This window comes from Electrophorus electricus, chromosome 22 (assembly GCF_041902795.1).
Source record: "Electrophorus electricus isolate QZ-2024a chromosome 22, ASM4190279v1, whole genome shotgun sequence".
NCBI classification, from domain to species: Eukaryota; Metazoa; Chordata; class Actinopteri; order Gymnotiformes; family Gymnotidae; genus Electrophorus; species Electrophorus electricus.
Window position 1 is genome coordinate 17,106,572 of NC_137518.1, and position 13,429 is coordinate 17,120,000.

At 40.8% G+C, this 13,429-nt stretch overlaps 1 protein-coding gene across 7 annotated transcripts in view; it reads right to left on the bottom strand.

Moving 5' to 3' along the window:
* Positions 1–502: 502 nt before the first annotated feature.
* cacna2d3 (calcium channel, voltage dependent, alpha2/delta subunit 3) overlaps positions 503–13,429 on the bottom strand; it is a 41,069-nt gene continuing 28,142 nt past the window's right edge. The window contains exons 18-38 of one of the 7 annotated variants that reach the window (XM_035520589.2): positions 13,190–13,273; positions 12,779–12,850; positions 12,602–12,663; positions 12,390–12,457; positions 11,841–11,886; positions 11,277–11,374; positions 10,616–10,709; positions 10,264–10,359; positions 9,849–9,970; positions 9,063–9,140; positions 8,856–8,917; positions 8,478–8,522; positions 7,866–7,928; positions 6,951–7,021; positions 6,642–6,717; positions 6,105–6,145; positions 5,925–5,980; positions 5,500–5,617; positions 2,126–2,238; positions 1,401–1,483; positions 503–1,208 (exon numbers count right to left, since the gene is read on the bottom strand). In XM_035520589.2, coding sequence (XP_035376482.2) covers positions 1,116–1,208; positions 1,401–1,483; positions 2,126–2,238; positions 5,500–5,617; positions 5,925–5,980; positions 6,105–6,145; positions 6,642–6,717; positions 6,951–7,021; positions 7,866–7,928; positions 8,478–8,522; positions 8,856–8,917; positions 9,063–9,140; positions 9,849–9,970; positions 10,264–10,359; positions 10,616–10,709; positions 11,277–11,374; positions 11,841–11,886; positions 12,390–12,457; positions 12,602–12,663; positions 12,779–12,850; positions 13,190–13,273 — 1,641 coding nt within the window. In that variant the 3' untranslated portion in view covers positions 503–1,115. Of the gene's footprint in view, positions 1,209–1,400; positions 2,239–5,499; positions 5,618–5,924; positions 5,981–6,104; positions 6,146–6,641; positions 6,742–6,950; positions 7,022–7,865; positions 7,929–8,477; positions 8,523–8,855; positions 8,918–9,062; positions 9,141–9,848; positions 9,971–10,263; positions 10,360–10,615; positions 10,710–11,276; positions 11,375–11,840; positions 11,887–12,389; positions 12,458–12,601; positions 12,664–12,778; positions 12,851–13,189; positions 13,274–13,429 lie in introns of those variants that run through there. The other 6 variants (XR_014119429.1, XR_014119431.1, XR_014119430.1 and 3 more) reach the window with 6 other exon arrangements.

The window sequence follows — 13,429 nt, forward strand, 5'->3', positions numbered from 1 at the left end:
GAACTCTTAACATGGACATTGGTTGTACTTTGCTTTTAAACGTGTGACATATCTGTTTTTCACCCAGGTCGCTGTCTTTGGTATTCACATGTACCTACACTGTTTCCTTTTAGTTACCACATTCACACAGTTGCAAGTTCACACAGGAAGCGCAGTGACATGCATGCACTACACTTTAGCCAGTGATGTGCATTTGTTAGACCGCATTTCTCTTGTCATGTAGCCTGTGCTTCTGCCAAACCCTATAAAAACTTAGATTTTTTTACTCGGGACCTGCAATTGACAACCTACGTAGTTATACATGACCTGTGCCGCCCTGTTTATCTTTCTTAGTATCATAGGCTACACACATCATGTAGAGGCTCATTTTCAGAATACAGTCAGTATTACATAAAACACACTAGGCTGCAGTTTCTGAACTAAACTGGAATATTCATCATAACCTCACACAGCAAAACATGAGTCAAAATGACTGAAAGCAAGACCTTATTGAAAAAAGAGCTTTGATGGAAAATCTGCTTTTATTTACAATAAATCAGTCTCTTTTTACATAAAGGACCTTTAAATGAACATTTTCACTGACACTTTTGCTAAGCAGGCAAACTAACAAACTTTAAGAATAATCCACACCCCTTCTCTCTGTGAAATTATTACCAACTGATTTCTGCACCATGACTGAATTCTGACTGAATTCTAATCTTTTTTCACTTCATGCATTTTATGTGTTTCAAATATATCCAATCTTGTAACAAAATGAGAGGCAGACATATAAGAATTAATTTATTTCTTCCTATTTGCTTGTTTAACGAATATCACTACTGACTTTTGGATAACAGAGAAAAGCAGGGACATGTGAATTCATTGACTTTCAAGGTTTCAGCACTTTTGCTTAATGTGAAATTTTTGAATAATTTCATGATCAATACCATCTCCATATAAACAGTCCATATTCATGAAACCATTCATCCTGCTGGCATCAGCAGGTTTGATCTGAAGTCATAATGTTGATTCTGATTTTAACAATGAGTTTTTCCCTCCCATTTGGCATTAGCCGTTAACTAGGAAGCGCTATCCAATCAGTGCTCAGGGTGAAATGTTATAGGTCACATCAAAGGTCACCTGGAGATCAGAAATATCATGAGAGACAACAGAGCAGCCCCCAGCATAGGAGAAAGGGTCCCAGCAGATCCACATTCTATGGCATTCTCCTACAGAAAAAGTGCACAGACATCATATTAAACATCATATTAACTCTGAGGACATTTGGTTCTTACCAGTAAAAGCATGCAAACACACACAAATATGCACGCATGCACAAACTAACAGACACACAGAAACTAACACAAAGTGTATACTAACAAACTATACAGTACACACATTAAACAAGACACACAGAGTACCTCAGGATGGAAAGGGTGGCAGGAATCTGGGCGTTTGCGGTCCTTCTGGAACTTCAGTCTGTCACACTTGAGAGATTCATTGTGTGTCTAGATGTTAAAGATCAGCACACACAAAAGTGTCGAAACCATGCGTTTACAAAACACAGGCAATTAAGGTCATGCATGTGTGTATATGGGTGTTTTGATGGTTGCCAAGATCAACAAAATTGTCTGCAACTTTACATTTAAAACAAATACTGACAGGCATTTGACAATGGCTGATTTTGCTGTGTGTACTATCACAATCGGATAGGCCAGCTTTCATCAGCGCCCATTCAGAAAACTGAGCATGTTGTCTAAACGGTGACGTAGGAGTGTAGGAGGCTCATGGTGTGAGAGATTATTCTGTTTGGCTCTTCAGCTTAGTGTATCTGTGCACAAGAAGCAAAACAAAGATTACCAAGGCAAACAGAATCTAGGGGAAGTGCATGGAATTTAGGAGTTTGCTTGCCTTTCAATGATGCTGGGTTTTCTGGTTTTACTTATTATGAATGCAAGCTACTATTATCTCCTGTTATGAATATATTCCTTTCACTCTGGCAGAGTAAACACACCATCAGCAGAAGTCTTTGTGGTTTATTCAAAGACATTTCATATAAAAATTGATGCATCAGTCAGGTGTTCATCACCTTGTTCGGCACTTTCTCTTTAACGATGGATTACAAAGGATTTTTTTTTAAGGATATAGATGATCTCGATTGGTTCCATGGTAACTGGAAGGGTAGAACTGCAGTCACACTTATTTTCAACAACCACCATAAACAGGTTACTGCTGGGAATCTGCTGAATAACAAATGTTCTAATGGGCGGAAATAGAATAGAGACATGGGGGAGACAGGAAGATAGAGATGACCATGATAGAAGGAAACAGCATAGTGACATGAGGCAGAGACAGAGAGAGACAGACAGAGTGAGGGGCAGTATACAGGTACAATTTTTAAATAAATCATTTGTGGACTATTTTATACTCCTTTCACTAGTGCATACGCATCAGAAGTTCATCACTTTAACTAAAGTATAAATAAATTCACAGTAAAATTACTATGTTAAGCCATCCAAAAAATCCACTTCAGTTAAATGTACTTAATTGAAAAGCAGTACTATTAGCTGGACAAATAAAACAATCCTAGATTTAAAAAAAAAATTTTTTTTAATTAAATTAATACATTTGTTGTGTAGTTTCTCCACATTTGCCCCACAGTGAGAATATACAAAGGTTATCAATACAATAAAGTAAAAAAACATTAAACAAGCTACTCTTAAGAAGCCAGGACATGTGTGGCTAATTGCCCTGATTACATTGGAGCTGCTCTGTATCTTGTGGACAAAGGTGACCTAATAGTTAAAGGATCCCTGCTCTGAGGAACAGCTCCTGATGTTCCCAATCCACACAGATCAGTCACATTTAAAGGCCTTGATAAGCTCAGGGTCCAATATGTGACATGTGGTCCTCAGTACCATACCCTTTCCTGTCAACAAGGTACTGGGTGCAACACTGGGCCCATTGTGTATTCTTGTGCCCCCTGCAGTAGGCATGGGGCTGGTGGAGTCAGCGCTTAGGTTACAAAGCACAAGCTTCAGTGGGGAAACATGTAAAGTGGAGTTGATGAGCATGTAGCACGGGAGGAGCAATATTTATCCACCTAAGGATCTTAAAAGTGCCCCTGTAGAGGCTTCGTATGGAGGGGAAGGTGGTAGCTCAATGCTGGGTCCCTGAACAAGGCCCTTAACCCTCAATTGCTCAAATTGTCATAATTGTAAGTGTCTTTGGATAAAAACGTATGTAAATGTAAGGTCCTTTGTGAAAAGTCAGACATTAAGTAATGGTACCAACATGGCCAGGAGGGCCTTCATCTCTGAAGCACAGTGAGTTTTGGGGCTGTGGAAGCAACCCAGAGGGCATTTCGGGCTCTCTGCCATTCTGTGAATATTCTGATGATGGGACCCCTGCATCAGTCTCTTCCAACAGAAACAGGGGGGAAGCAGACATGTCTCCATCTTAGGACAGAGGTGGGGACATAGAGCTTACCTGGGGGACCTCCCACTGAATTTGAACCACAATCTACACACTGCCCCTACAACTACATCAAAAGCATCGACCTCAACCACAAAGGGGAGCTCAGGGTCAGGTAGCTCCAGGACTGGAGCCATGAATGGGTGGCAGTTTGAGCTCCTCAAACTTAATCTGGGCTTCTGGTGCCTACTGAAACCAGAACCCCTATGGATTTATCGGTAAGGCCAGTTAGTTTCATAGTCATAGTGCTAAAATGATGGATAACGTACTGGGAAAAATTATTGAAGCCCAGAAAGCACTGCATGTAGGATGTAGCCAGTGGACAGTCATGTTAAATATGGCCCAGTGCATGTTCAGCTGGTTCTTGGACACCATGATCCCTAGGAAGGTGACCAACCAAGAATGGATGAGGGACTTCTACTTCTTCAATACAGGTGCTTCTACAAGAGCATGGGAAAAACCCTCCTAGTGTGAACTACATTGTTCATCCATTGACCAACAATGAATGGGTATGTCATCCAAATAGACAAAGATGTAGCAGTCAAAGACTTCCCACAGTACCTCAATGATATTCCACTGGAAGACAGATGGGCATGACGAGGCATTCATAATGACCCACAGAGTGATGATGGCCATCCTGTATTTGTTTCCTTTCCGAACAAGGATCAGGTGTGGGTGACTGCATCTTGGTCAAAACAGAAGCTTGCTGACATGCCACAAAGGCACAAGTTATGAGGGGTAGAGAACATATTGGTCTTTAAGTGTGATCTTGTTCCACAATCCATGGTGCAAGGCACACGTTAGTATCACCCAGGGATGGGGGGGGGGGGGGGGGGGGGTGCTGGCATTAGAGTTAGGCCATGAGGAAAGCATACTAACAATGGGATCCCTTGAAAAAAGCACACTAACACCAGGGTCCAGAACAGTCAATGTGGGGGTTGTGATGTGGCAGCCAAGCCAACCCCAGAACCAGCTGCAGATCAGGGATCCTAATGAGGAATAAGATGAACATTACTCTGTCTGCAATGTGAGGGGCTGAATCTGCAGAGAAACCCAGGACAAGCCAGGACATGAATGTAATTAATTGAGGCTGATAGGGGAATGTGTGCTAATGTACTTGAAACAGTAGAGCAAAAGCAAAATTAAAACTGCCAAAAATTGGTTTTCCCAACCAAGGGAGTGGAAAGCTAATGAAAGAGAAGAGAAAGGGAAAGTCAAAGCAATCCCAAAGCCTGGGAGAACTCTGGTGAGGGCTTGAGGGAACATAAGAGGCATGAAAGCATGATTTGAGGCTTGTAGAAAAAGCTTGAGAGGCGAGAGACCCAAGAGGCAGCGGAGACACTGGCCTTGTTTTTACTAGAACACTGAATACTGCTGATGCTGGAACTAGGACCTCTGCATTGACTATATTCTTTTATTAGACATGACTGTACTGCTATACCTGTATAGACCATGCTCTGGCCATACATTGCCTGACTAGAACCATAATCAAAGCCTAACCTCTATACTTAGTTTACTGATCATTCTAACATTGAGTATGTCATTTGGTCCTGACGTTTAGAACACACACACACTCTTTTTAATGATCAAAGAAAACTACAAGCCTGAGCCTAATTACCAAGGAGGCTATTTACTGACACTCACAAGGATGACCAGTATATCATGTAGTAGTGTCAAACTATGAAACTACTTGGTGGCCTTTCCATAAAGTGCAAAAATACTTACCACAACCTAGAGCATATAAACACACACGCACATACACACACACACACACACACACACACACACACACACACACACACACACCCGCGCACACACACACACACACGCACACACGCCTGCACACACACACACACACACGCACATACGCACACAGACACACACACACGCCCGCGCACACACACACACACACACACGCACATACGCACACACACACACGCACATACACACACACACACGCACACACACACACACACGCACATACACACACACACACACACACACGCACATACACACACACACACACACACACACGCACACACACACCTCATGCAGCCATCGCAGTCGATGCTGCCAGCTGTCTCTTTGATAGTGCGTTCAGAGACGAAGGCTGGGTACTCTGTGTCACATGGAACCATTGTTGTCCTCCTCTGAGCTCTGTCAGCTGAAATACACACACACACACACACACACACACACACAGTCACACACACACACACGCACGCACACGCACACACACACACACACACACACACACACACACACACACAGTCACACACACACACACGCACACGCACACGCACACACACACACACAGTCACACACACACACACACACACACACACGCCAGCCTTTGATACCAGTCAGGACAAATATTGAAGCAGCTTGTTCCGAGGCACACATAACTAAATAAAGAGATGAGTTTAATTATGATTCATGAAGTAAGTCACTGTTGAACTGCTGAAAGTCACCTTGAACTGTAGAGTCCAAATTCCACCAGCTGTAAAAGTTAAACTCTAACAGGAATCTGTGATGAATGGACATGGGGGAAAAAAGCATCTTGAGACATGATGCAGCTTAGTAAAATTTTACAGAAATAGAAGAAATGGTTTTGAAATCTGATGTTATACAGAAAAACAAGTTGTTCTCACAAGATGAGTTCACCCATGATCCATCTGATAGCTGAAAAAGGCTGAAAGGTGAAAATACAGAGACATTGCTAAATATAGACCACAGAGTACAGGCCTTGAACCAGCTTTATTACACAATGTCTCAGAGGTTTAAAGTCAGCAGTAAACATTACAAAGAGAACCAGCTCATACTGTACCAATCACAATATTAGTATCTTCATATCAGTGCTCTCATAATAAAGTGTTTAAAACACTGTGTTGCCATTATGCAACTATATTTGTAATGCATAATAATGTAACATAAATAACATTGTATGCACATGGAGAAAGTATTATATTAGTGTGTTTATAACTGAAAGTACTCATATCTAGTACTGGTATTTTTGTATTGTTGTAGTTTGACATAACCTTTTGAATGTCCAATAGTGTTGTGTTAGTATGTTGACATAACAAACTGCTTGTGCAACAGTGTTGTGTTACTGCATTGATATTAACTGATCGCATGTCTAGTAGTGTTGTGTGTTAGTGTATTTGGATGAGCTGATTGTGTGTACTCACATCGAGCAGAGTGTGGGCACTATCACTACTGCCAGTATATTCTTTACACAGAGCCTGGTAATCATACAGCGTAATCCTGCCAGAGATAAAAACTCACATACTACAAGCACTATGTATGAAACTCATCAGCAAATGCACAATTTTATTATTAACTTGTATGGTATAGTATAGTTTGTTTCCATGGGTGCGTCTATGTGCATGCTGTGTGTGTGTACGTGTGTGTGTGTGTGTGTGTGTGTGTGTGTGCATGCTGTGTGTGTGTGTGTGTACGCGTGTGTGTCAGTGTATATACACCACTAGGCTTCTCACCTTTTAAATGAGCCCATGAGAAGCAGTTTGTTCATGACCGCTCCCTCTACCTCTCCAAAGAACAAGCCTGTCTGCACAAAGAAAAAAAGAAAACACAGAGACATTATAACATTTGCCTCTTGATACCAATTTAATCTACTATGTTTTTAGGAACATGTCAACAAAAGTAAACTTATTGTGAGCAAATGATTGATTCCCCACAGTCATTTATAAAAGATTTGGAACTTGGTGGTTGCTGTTTGGATAATAGTCTTGTGATTGTTGATTTGAAGATGACTCACTGCCTCCTACAGAGTGGGGCCTACGTTTGAGTAGGACAGTTAAATGTGAAGATGATTACAAAGATGAAGTCTAATGCATGCATTTAAAATAGTTCTGGGTAAGTGACAACCAGTCAACTTAGTTTTAATAACTGTTGCAGTAGTTTGTATAAACCTAACCCTAGAATAAGAAAAATGTTAATTGAACATAATGTGTCGTGTCAGCATAAAAAAAACATTTAAGCATTTGATGCCATATGTTGATTCTCTCAGACAACACTTACGTTCACACTTATATTATTTCAGATAATATGTCCACTTATGTCCATATTTTAAACATACTGATGGTCTTATAGGTCTGTGGTTGCTCATATACAAAGAGTGGGGCCTGTCTTTGAGTTTGGTACCAGGAAGCCCAAAGATTAAATCACATACATGTCTTTCAAATGGTTCTGAGCATCTGATAACCTGACAGCTTTTAGTTTGTTATTTCTCTAAAGTAAACCCTGTCCCTAGATTGTCTTTCGCGGAAGTGCAGAATGAATAAGATTCTCACTATGGATTTGTTTAAAAGCCATTGGTAGCTTTTATTATAACTTCCAAAAAAAGAGACAAAAGTCACTCTCAGTTATTATGAATTGCTGGGTAGACTGACCTGAGAGTAAGCCTCAGAAACCAGGATGAAGCCGTTGTTGTCGATGAGGTAACACTTAATGTCCTGACAGGAGGAGAGAGTGGGAGCAATACAAATTATACAAACACAAAGCGAGTTACTTATAGAGTACGAGACTGGAAAGAGTGTTCACAACCTTGGTAGGGTGAAGAAAAAGAACATTTGTAATTCAACTCAAGGTTTTATTAGTTATAACGCAACCGGCTAAAAAACTAGTCTGGCTGTTAAAAAAACCAAATCCAGCCGTGACTCTAAGAAAGCATGTGAGCTGTGGTTAAATAGTTCATGAAGTATAGTAATACAGTTCATGTCTGCATTTAATTTCCTTATGGGCTGGCTGGGGTAAACAGTTGCTCAAAAAGAAAGAGTTAAAAGCTTTACATTAAAAAGAACGTCTACGTAAGGCAGTTTAATTCATGTAACCACAAGAGAGGAGAAACATACAGAAAATGGATGAGAGACAGACAGTGTGAGGGGGAGAAAGGAAAGAAAGAGATGCGCACAGACAGGTTGAGAAAGAGGAAACAGACAGAAAGACACATGGCAGACACAAAAAAGGTGAGAGGAGAGTCACAAGGAGAGAAAGACATTTACCTCATTATCACAACTTATCGAGCATTTTCCATCAAGAGCATTGCACTGTATGGGTACAGAATGCAGATTTATGAACACACAGTATATCTCTACATACAAGACTGTTCTGTTTCACTCTACTCTTCTAATCCTTTTACATTTGTACACTTGCCGATATTAGCCATACATGTTATCTGCATGTAGAATATGTTGTCAGTATATTGACTGTATATTATGTATTGCATAAAAATTCTATGCTTTAAGGCTTTGGGCTGTGATTAATATTCTTTCTACAGTAGTTTCATTGAGAATCCAAATGTTTGAAACCTGGAAATCTGAGCATGTCAAAAAGGACTTAAACATATTAGAAGCAAAACTTTTAGATGTCGTTTTTTTCACCTGTCGGCTGGCTGTCCAAAATTTCCTTTGAAAGAAGTCTAATTTCATCTGAATCCCAATAGCTAGAAGGAACATACCAAGTTAACAAAAAGGATAAACAGGTATATTTAAAACACACACACACACACACACACACAGAAAAGTCAGCTTATATATCAGCATCAATATTTGGTCAACATGTGATCATGTCTGTGAAAGTGCCTTTACCTGCCACTACTGAAGACCTTCGGTCCTCTAAGAGCTGAATAGCAGTACTGGCCAACACTACACTTTTATTCTCCTGTGCTAAAATGCACACACACACACACGCACACGCGCACATGCGCACACACGCACACGCACACACACGCACACACAAAAGGCAAAAACAAGTTAGGACATATAGTTATTGTATATGGGATACGAAAAGAAACTAAATCATTAACTTGCTCACCACAAGATGGCAGCAGATATATAGAAATTTGGAAAGAACTTGAACCATGAAATCAATTCATTGTAAATATTAAAACAATTAATGACATGATTAGTGTCCGAAAAATGTCAGATCAACCTATTTAAACTCTGATCTAACTAAAGCATGTTGTGCTGACATTTTGGGCTCTTTTGCTTCTCAAGAGCCAGTTGGGGAAAATGTGTGTGTGTGTGTGTATGTATGTGTGTGTGTGTGTGTGTGTGTGTGTGTGTGTGTGAGCTCAATACTTGAGAAGTTCAGAGAGAGAAAACTTTAACAGCCATTACCTAAACATTTTCACTGATTTAATGTGACACATTGTTGAGCTGCAGACCTGGAACTGATTACAGGGATTAAATGAGCTCCAACATTTCTACATTTAGCAATGACTTCTGCTCTTACAACATGAGCAGGCAGTAGAAGGTCCTCCATTACAAAGCAAAACGAGGTCCTGCAAAGTCCAGAATGCATAGACTTTGATATGTGTGTGTGTGTGTGTGTGTGTGTGTGTGTGTGTGTGTGTGTGTGTGTGTGTGTCCTACCTGAACTAAATGGAATGGAATAGATGAAGGTGCCTGGAACCTGTTCAGCTGCTCTCTTATACCACAGAGGGAAATGGTCAGCATTAAAAACACCCTCCTTATCCTCTGCCGTTAGTAGGTCCCTCATGTCACACACACACACACACACACACACACACACACACAAGAACAAAAAAAACATTAATTATTACATCATTTACATTTCATGTTTTATCCGCCTTTACATTTTTTCATTTTATAGCATAACTAGGTTACATTACAATATCAACATCAATCTTTATCATACTCGTTTGTTAATACAACACATTCATTAATCAATGTCATAAAATGACTTAATTGTTATGAAGTTACTAAATTATTACATTGCACGGCATTAAATTGCTAAATGATTGTCTGTTATTGTTTTTGGACTCACTGATTGGTCAGCTGCTCTGGAACAACAAACAGGTTGGTTCTGGATAGGCCGGTGCGAGTTCCAAGGAAAGCAATCTCTACCCCTTTCTCAGGGTTCCTGCACATGCAAACAAAATCTGCTTTATAATTTATTACAGCACCAGAGGATTTCAAAGAGGTTTTGATCATGTGTTAAGCCCAAATGCTAACTTAGTTAACTCCTAATAATGAATGAAATCTTGTGTGGAGCATTTAGTGTGACATTAAATAGCCTTCCCCAGCTTTTTCTTTATTAGCAGTTGCAGCATTCTTTATAGACCTTGGAAGACGATTAACCAAGGCGGCATAAGTGCTGCTGTGTGCGACTGTCTTACTCAGACTTGTTCAGGGCGAGTCCGGTCCAGTAGGCTTTGAGAGGAGCACTAACCACTGCGTCAAACAGAACCTGCTGGATCAGCTCCCTGTCACCTACGGAGAGCCAGAGGTGACATTTACACACTCCCAATAGACACAAATACATGGGCTTGTAATAACTCCAGTGTTCGGACCACTGAGGCAATTAGTTGCAGACAAAGAAAAACCAGCCACTGCAATATTACTTTGTCAAAGAAAGTGCACAACCAGAGATTGGAAACAATAACATTGAAATTATTTAAAACTCAAAACTAAGGCTTCAATGTTGGAACCCAGGCAGACAGATTCAAGTTAAGGTGTTTTGAAGACAAACGATTTAATTCAAGTTGAAGGACACACATGTTAAAGTACTGTCTTACCTGTTCAAGACCAGTTTCCCACATCTCTTTCAAATAGAATGGGTAATGGTGTAATAAGAAATAAGAAACCTGCATTGATAGCAGTATCCTCTATACTGTGGAGACCTTGCTCAATAAAGCATTTATTGTGTGCACCAAATAAAACAGTTTCACCTTCTATAGCAATGTTTGTTGTACGTACAACATTTCACACAATGGCACGCACTGAGCCGTCAGTGGGGAAATCAGGTGTGCAGGTGAGGTTTGCCAGCGGGTCACTCACATTTGAATTGTGGTTTGCGGCTGGTCAGGTACTGTTTGATGGCCTTAACCTGTGTCAGGTACTGATGCTCATGGTGATCATCTGTGTTGCAGTATGTCCTGTGGATCGTTAACGCCCATTACAGCTCCAACAAACATGATCATTAATCCCACACTTCTGTGTGAGAAGAACTTGCACAAAATGAAATACACGTATCACCTTTTCAATGTGAGAGGCACGAATACTATGAAACTGCAAAAACATTATGAAATGACATTCAAGTAATCCAATAAAGGGTTTCTGAAATGTAGCAGTGGTTTTCCTTCTAATACACCTTCATCAGTTCATTAGTTAATTATGCTGCCTTTGATATGGTTCTTAGTTGGATTTGAGAAGAAGCAGAACAGGAATGACTGCTATAGTCTACCCTGGCCTTATATCTAACTTTTAAGATGAGTCAGTTTGGAGATAATTCCAAACTTTTTGGATTCATAGGTTCACTGCACCGCAGATAATCCTGATGTTCACACGACTACAATTCCTCCGTGTTATGTCTGCGTTCATAAACATTCAAGAAGATGTTACCATTCATCCGCCAGTGCTACATCTGGCTGCTCCAGTTCTCGCAGGCCTGACACACAAACGATACAAAGCAGTGTTAGCAACGAGCACGGCCTAATCGTGCTGATGCCATCTGTGAGTGATTATTGAGCGAGCAAGGGAATGAGTGAGGAAGCCAAGTGACTACTGAGTGAGAGAGAGAGTGAGTGAGGGAGTGATTTGTGAGCGAATGAGTGAGGGAACAACCAAGTGACGGAGCAAATGATTACAGAACCAATAATCAGTGAATTAGGCATGGAGGGAGGGAATGAGTGAGGAACTCACTGTAAGTGGAAGGGGAAAGAACTGAATGAGTGAGAAAATGACTGAGGGAGCGAGTGCGTATGCTGGCAAGTGAGTGATAAGGTGAGCCAGTTTCTTTTCTGAATTTAAATTCTCCCTCCTTGACCATTCCTCTGTACTTCTCCTGAAGGGGAATCCCCCAAGTGAAGATGAACTGATGCTCGTGGCCAGGGAGAGAGAGGGAATGTGAAAGAGTGACAGAAAAAAATAAAAGGAGGGAGGGATGCTCACCTGCTTCCAAAGAAACATTGCCTTTCAGGAAGTACTTGCCATGACCTCGAGACAAAGTCACTCCGACACTGAACACACACATGTGCACACACAAACAGCAATTCACTGTAACATATATCTATATAAGGCTCAGATTGTGGTATTAATGAGATTATTACTGTTTAATGACACTACAGCTTAATAGATTCCAGGAATATGCAAAGTTTATCTACCTAAATGGAGTTCCTTTGATATCAGTGAAGTAGTAGTCATTGTGCATTGAGAGAACACGTTTCTGAAGAGGGAAACCAAGGATAAAGGTGGTTTAAGCAAAGCATGCAAAGAATCCACTGGGCTGTCAGCATGAAGACATATGTGCAGTTGGCTGAGTGAGGAAGGCAATCCCGCACCCTTTTTTCCACAGTCCGCTTCACCTCCATGGAGAAGGTTCCAGTTTTCCTGTTCACCATGGCTGTCCTCAGCTGCGAGTGGGAGTAGGGGGATTGGTTGTGGGTGGAGGGGGCAATGGAATACTATTGGTACAAACACTTTTCAGGGTGCATCACATTCAAACTCGACAAAGAGGAATACATGCATCTGATGTCATTTCTTTTTGACTGACATCACAATGGGCTACATGTCAGGATAATAACGTCAACAGATTGATGTTGAATACACCTGTTTAGATAAGTATTAATTACTCATAAACACCAGTTATAAGTATGTTGTAGGTCAATAGGACCATGAACCTTTTTTTTTAAAGTTTCCCATTTTTACCCACATTGTATAGGACCAGTTTAGGATAATGGAAAATGACGTACAAAATCATCAGTATCTTCCACCTCCACCTCAGAGAGGTCCACGCTGCTGTAATGGGCCTTGCGTCTCTTCTGTCCCTCCTGGTACTACACACACACACACACACACACACACACACACAACGCACACGCACACACACAGGTACACACACAGAGGAGCAGTTTAAAAGAGAGGCAATACAGTACTTAAAAATTGGGATCACAATAGTCACAAGATGCCCACAAGATGGAAACAGGATGGAT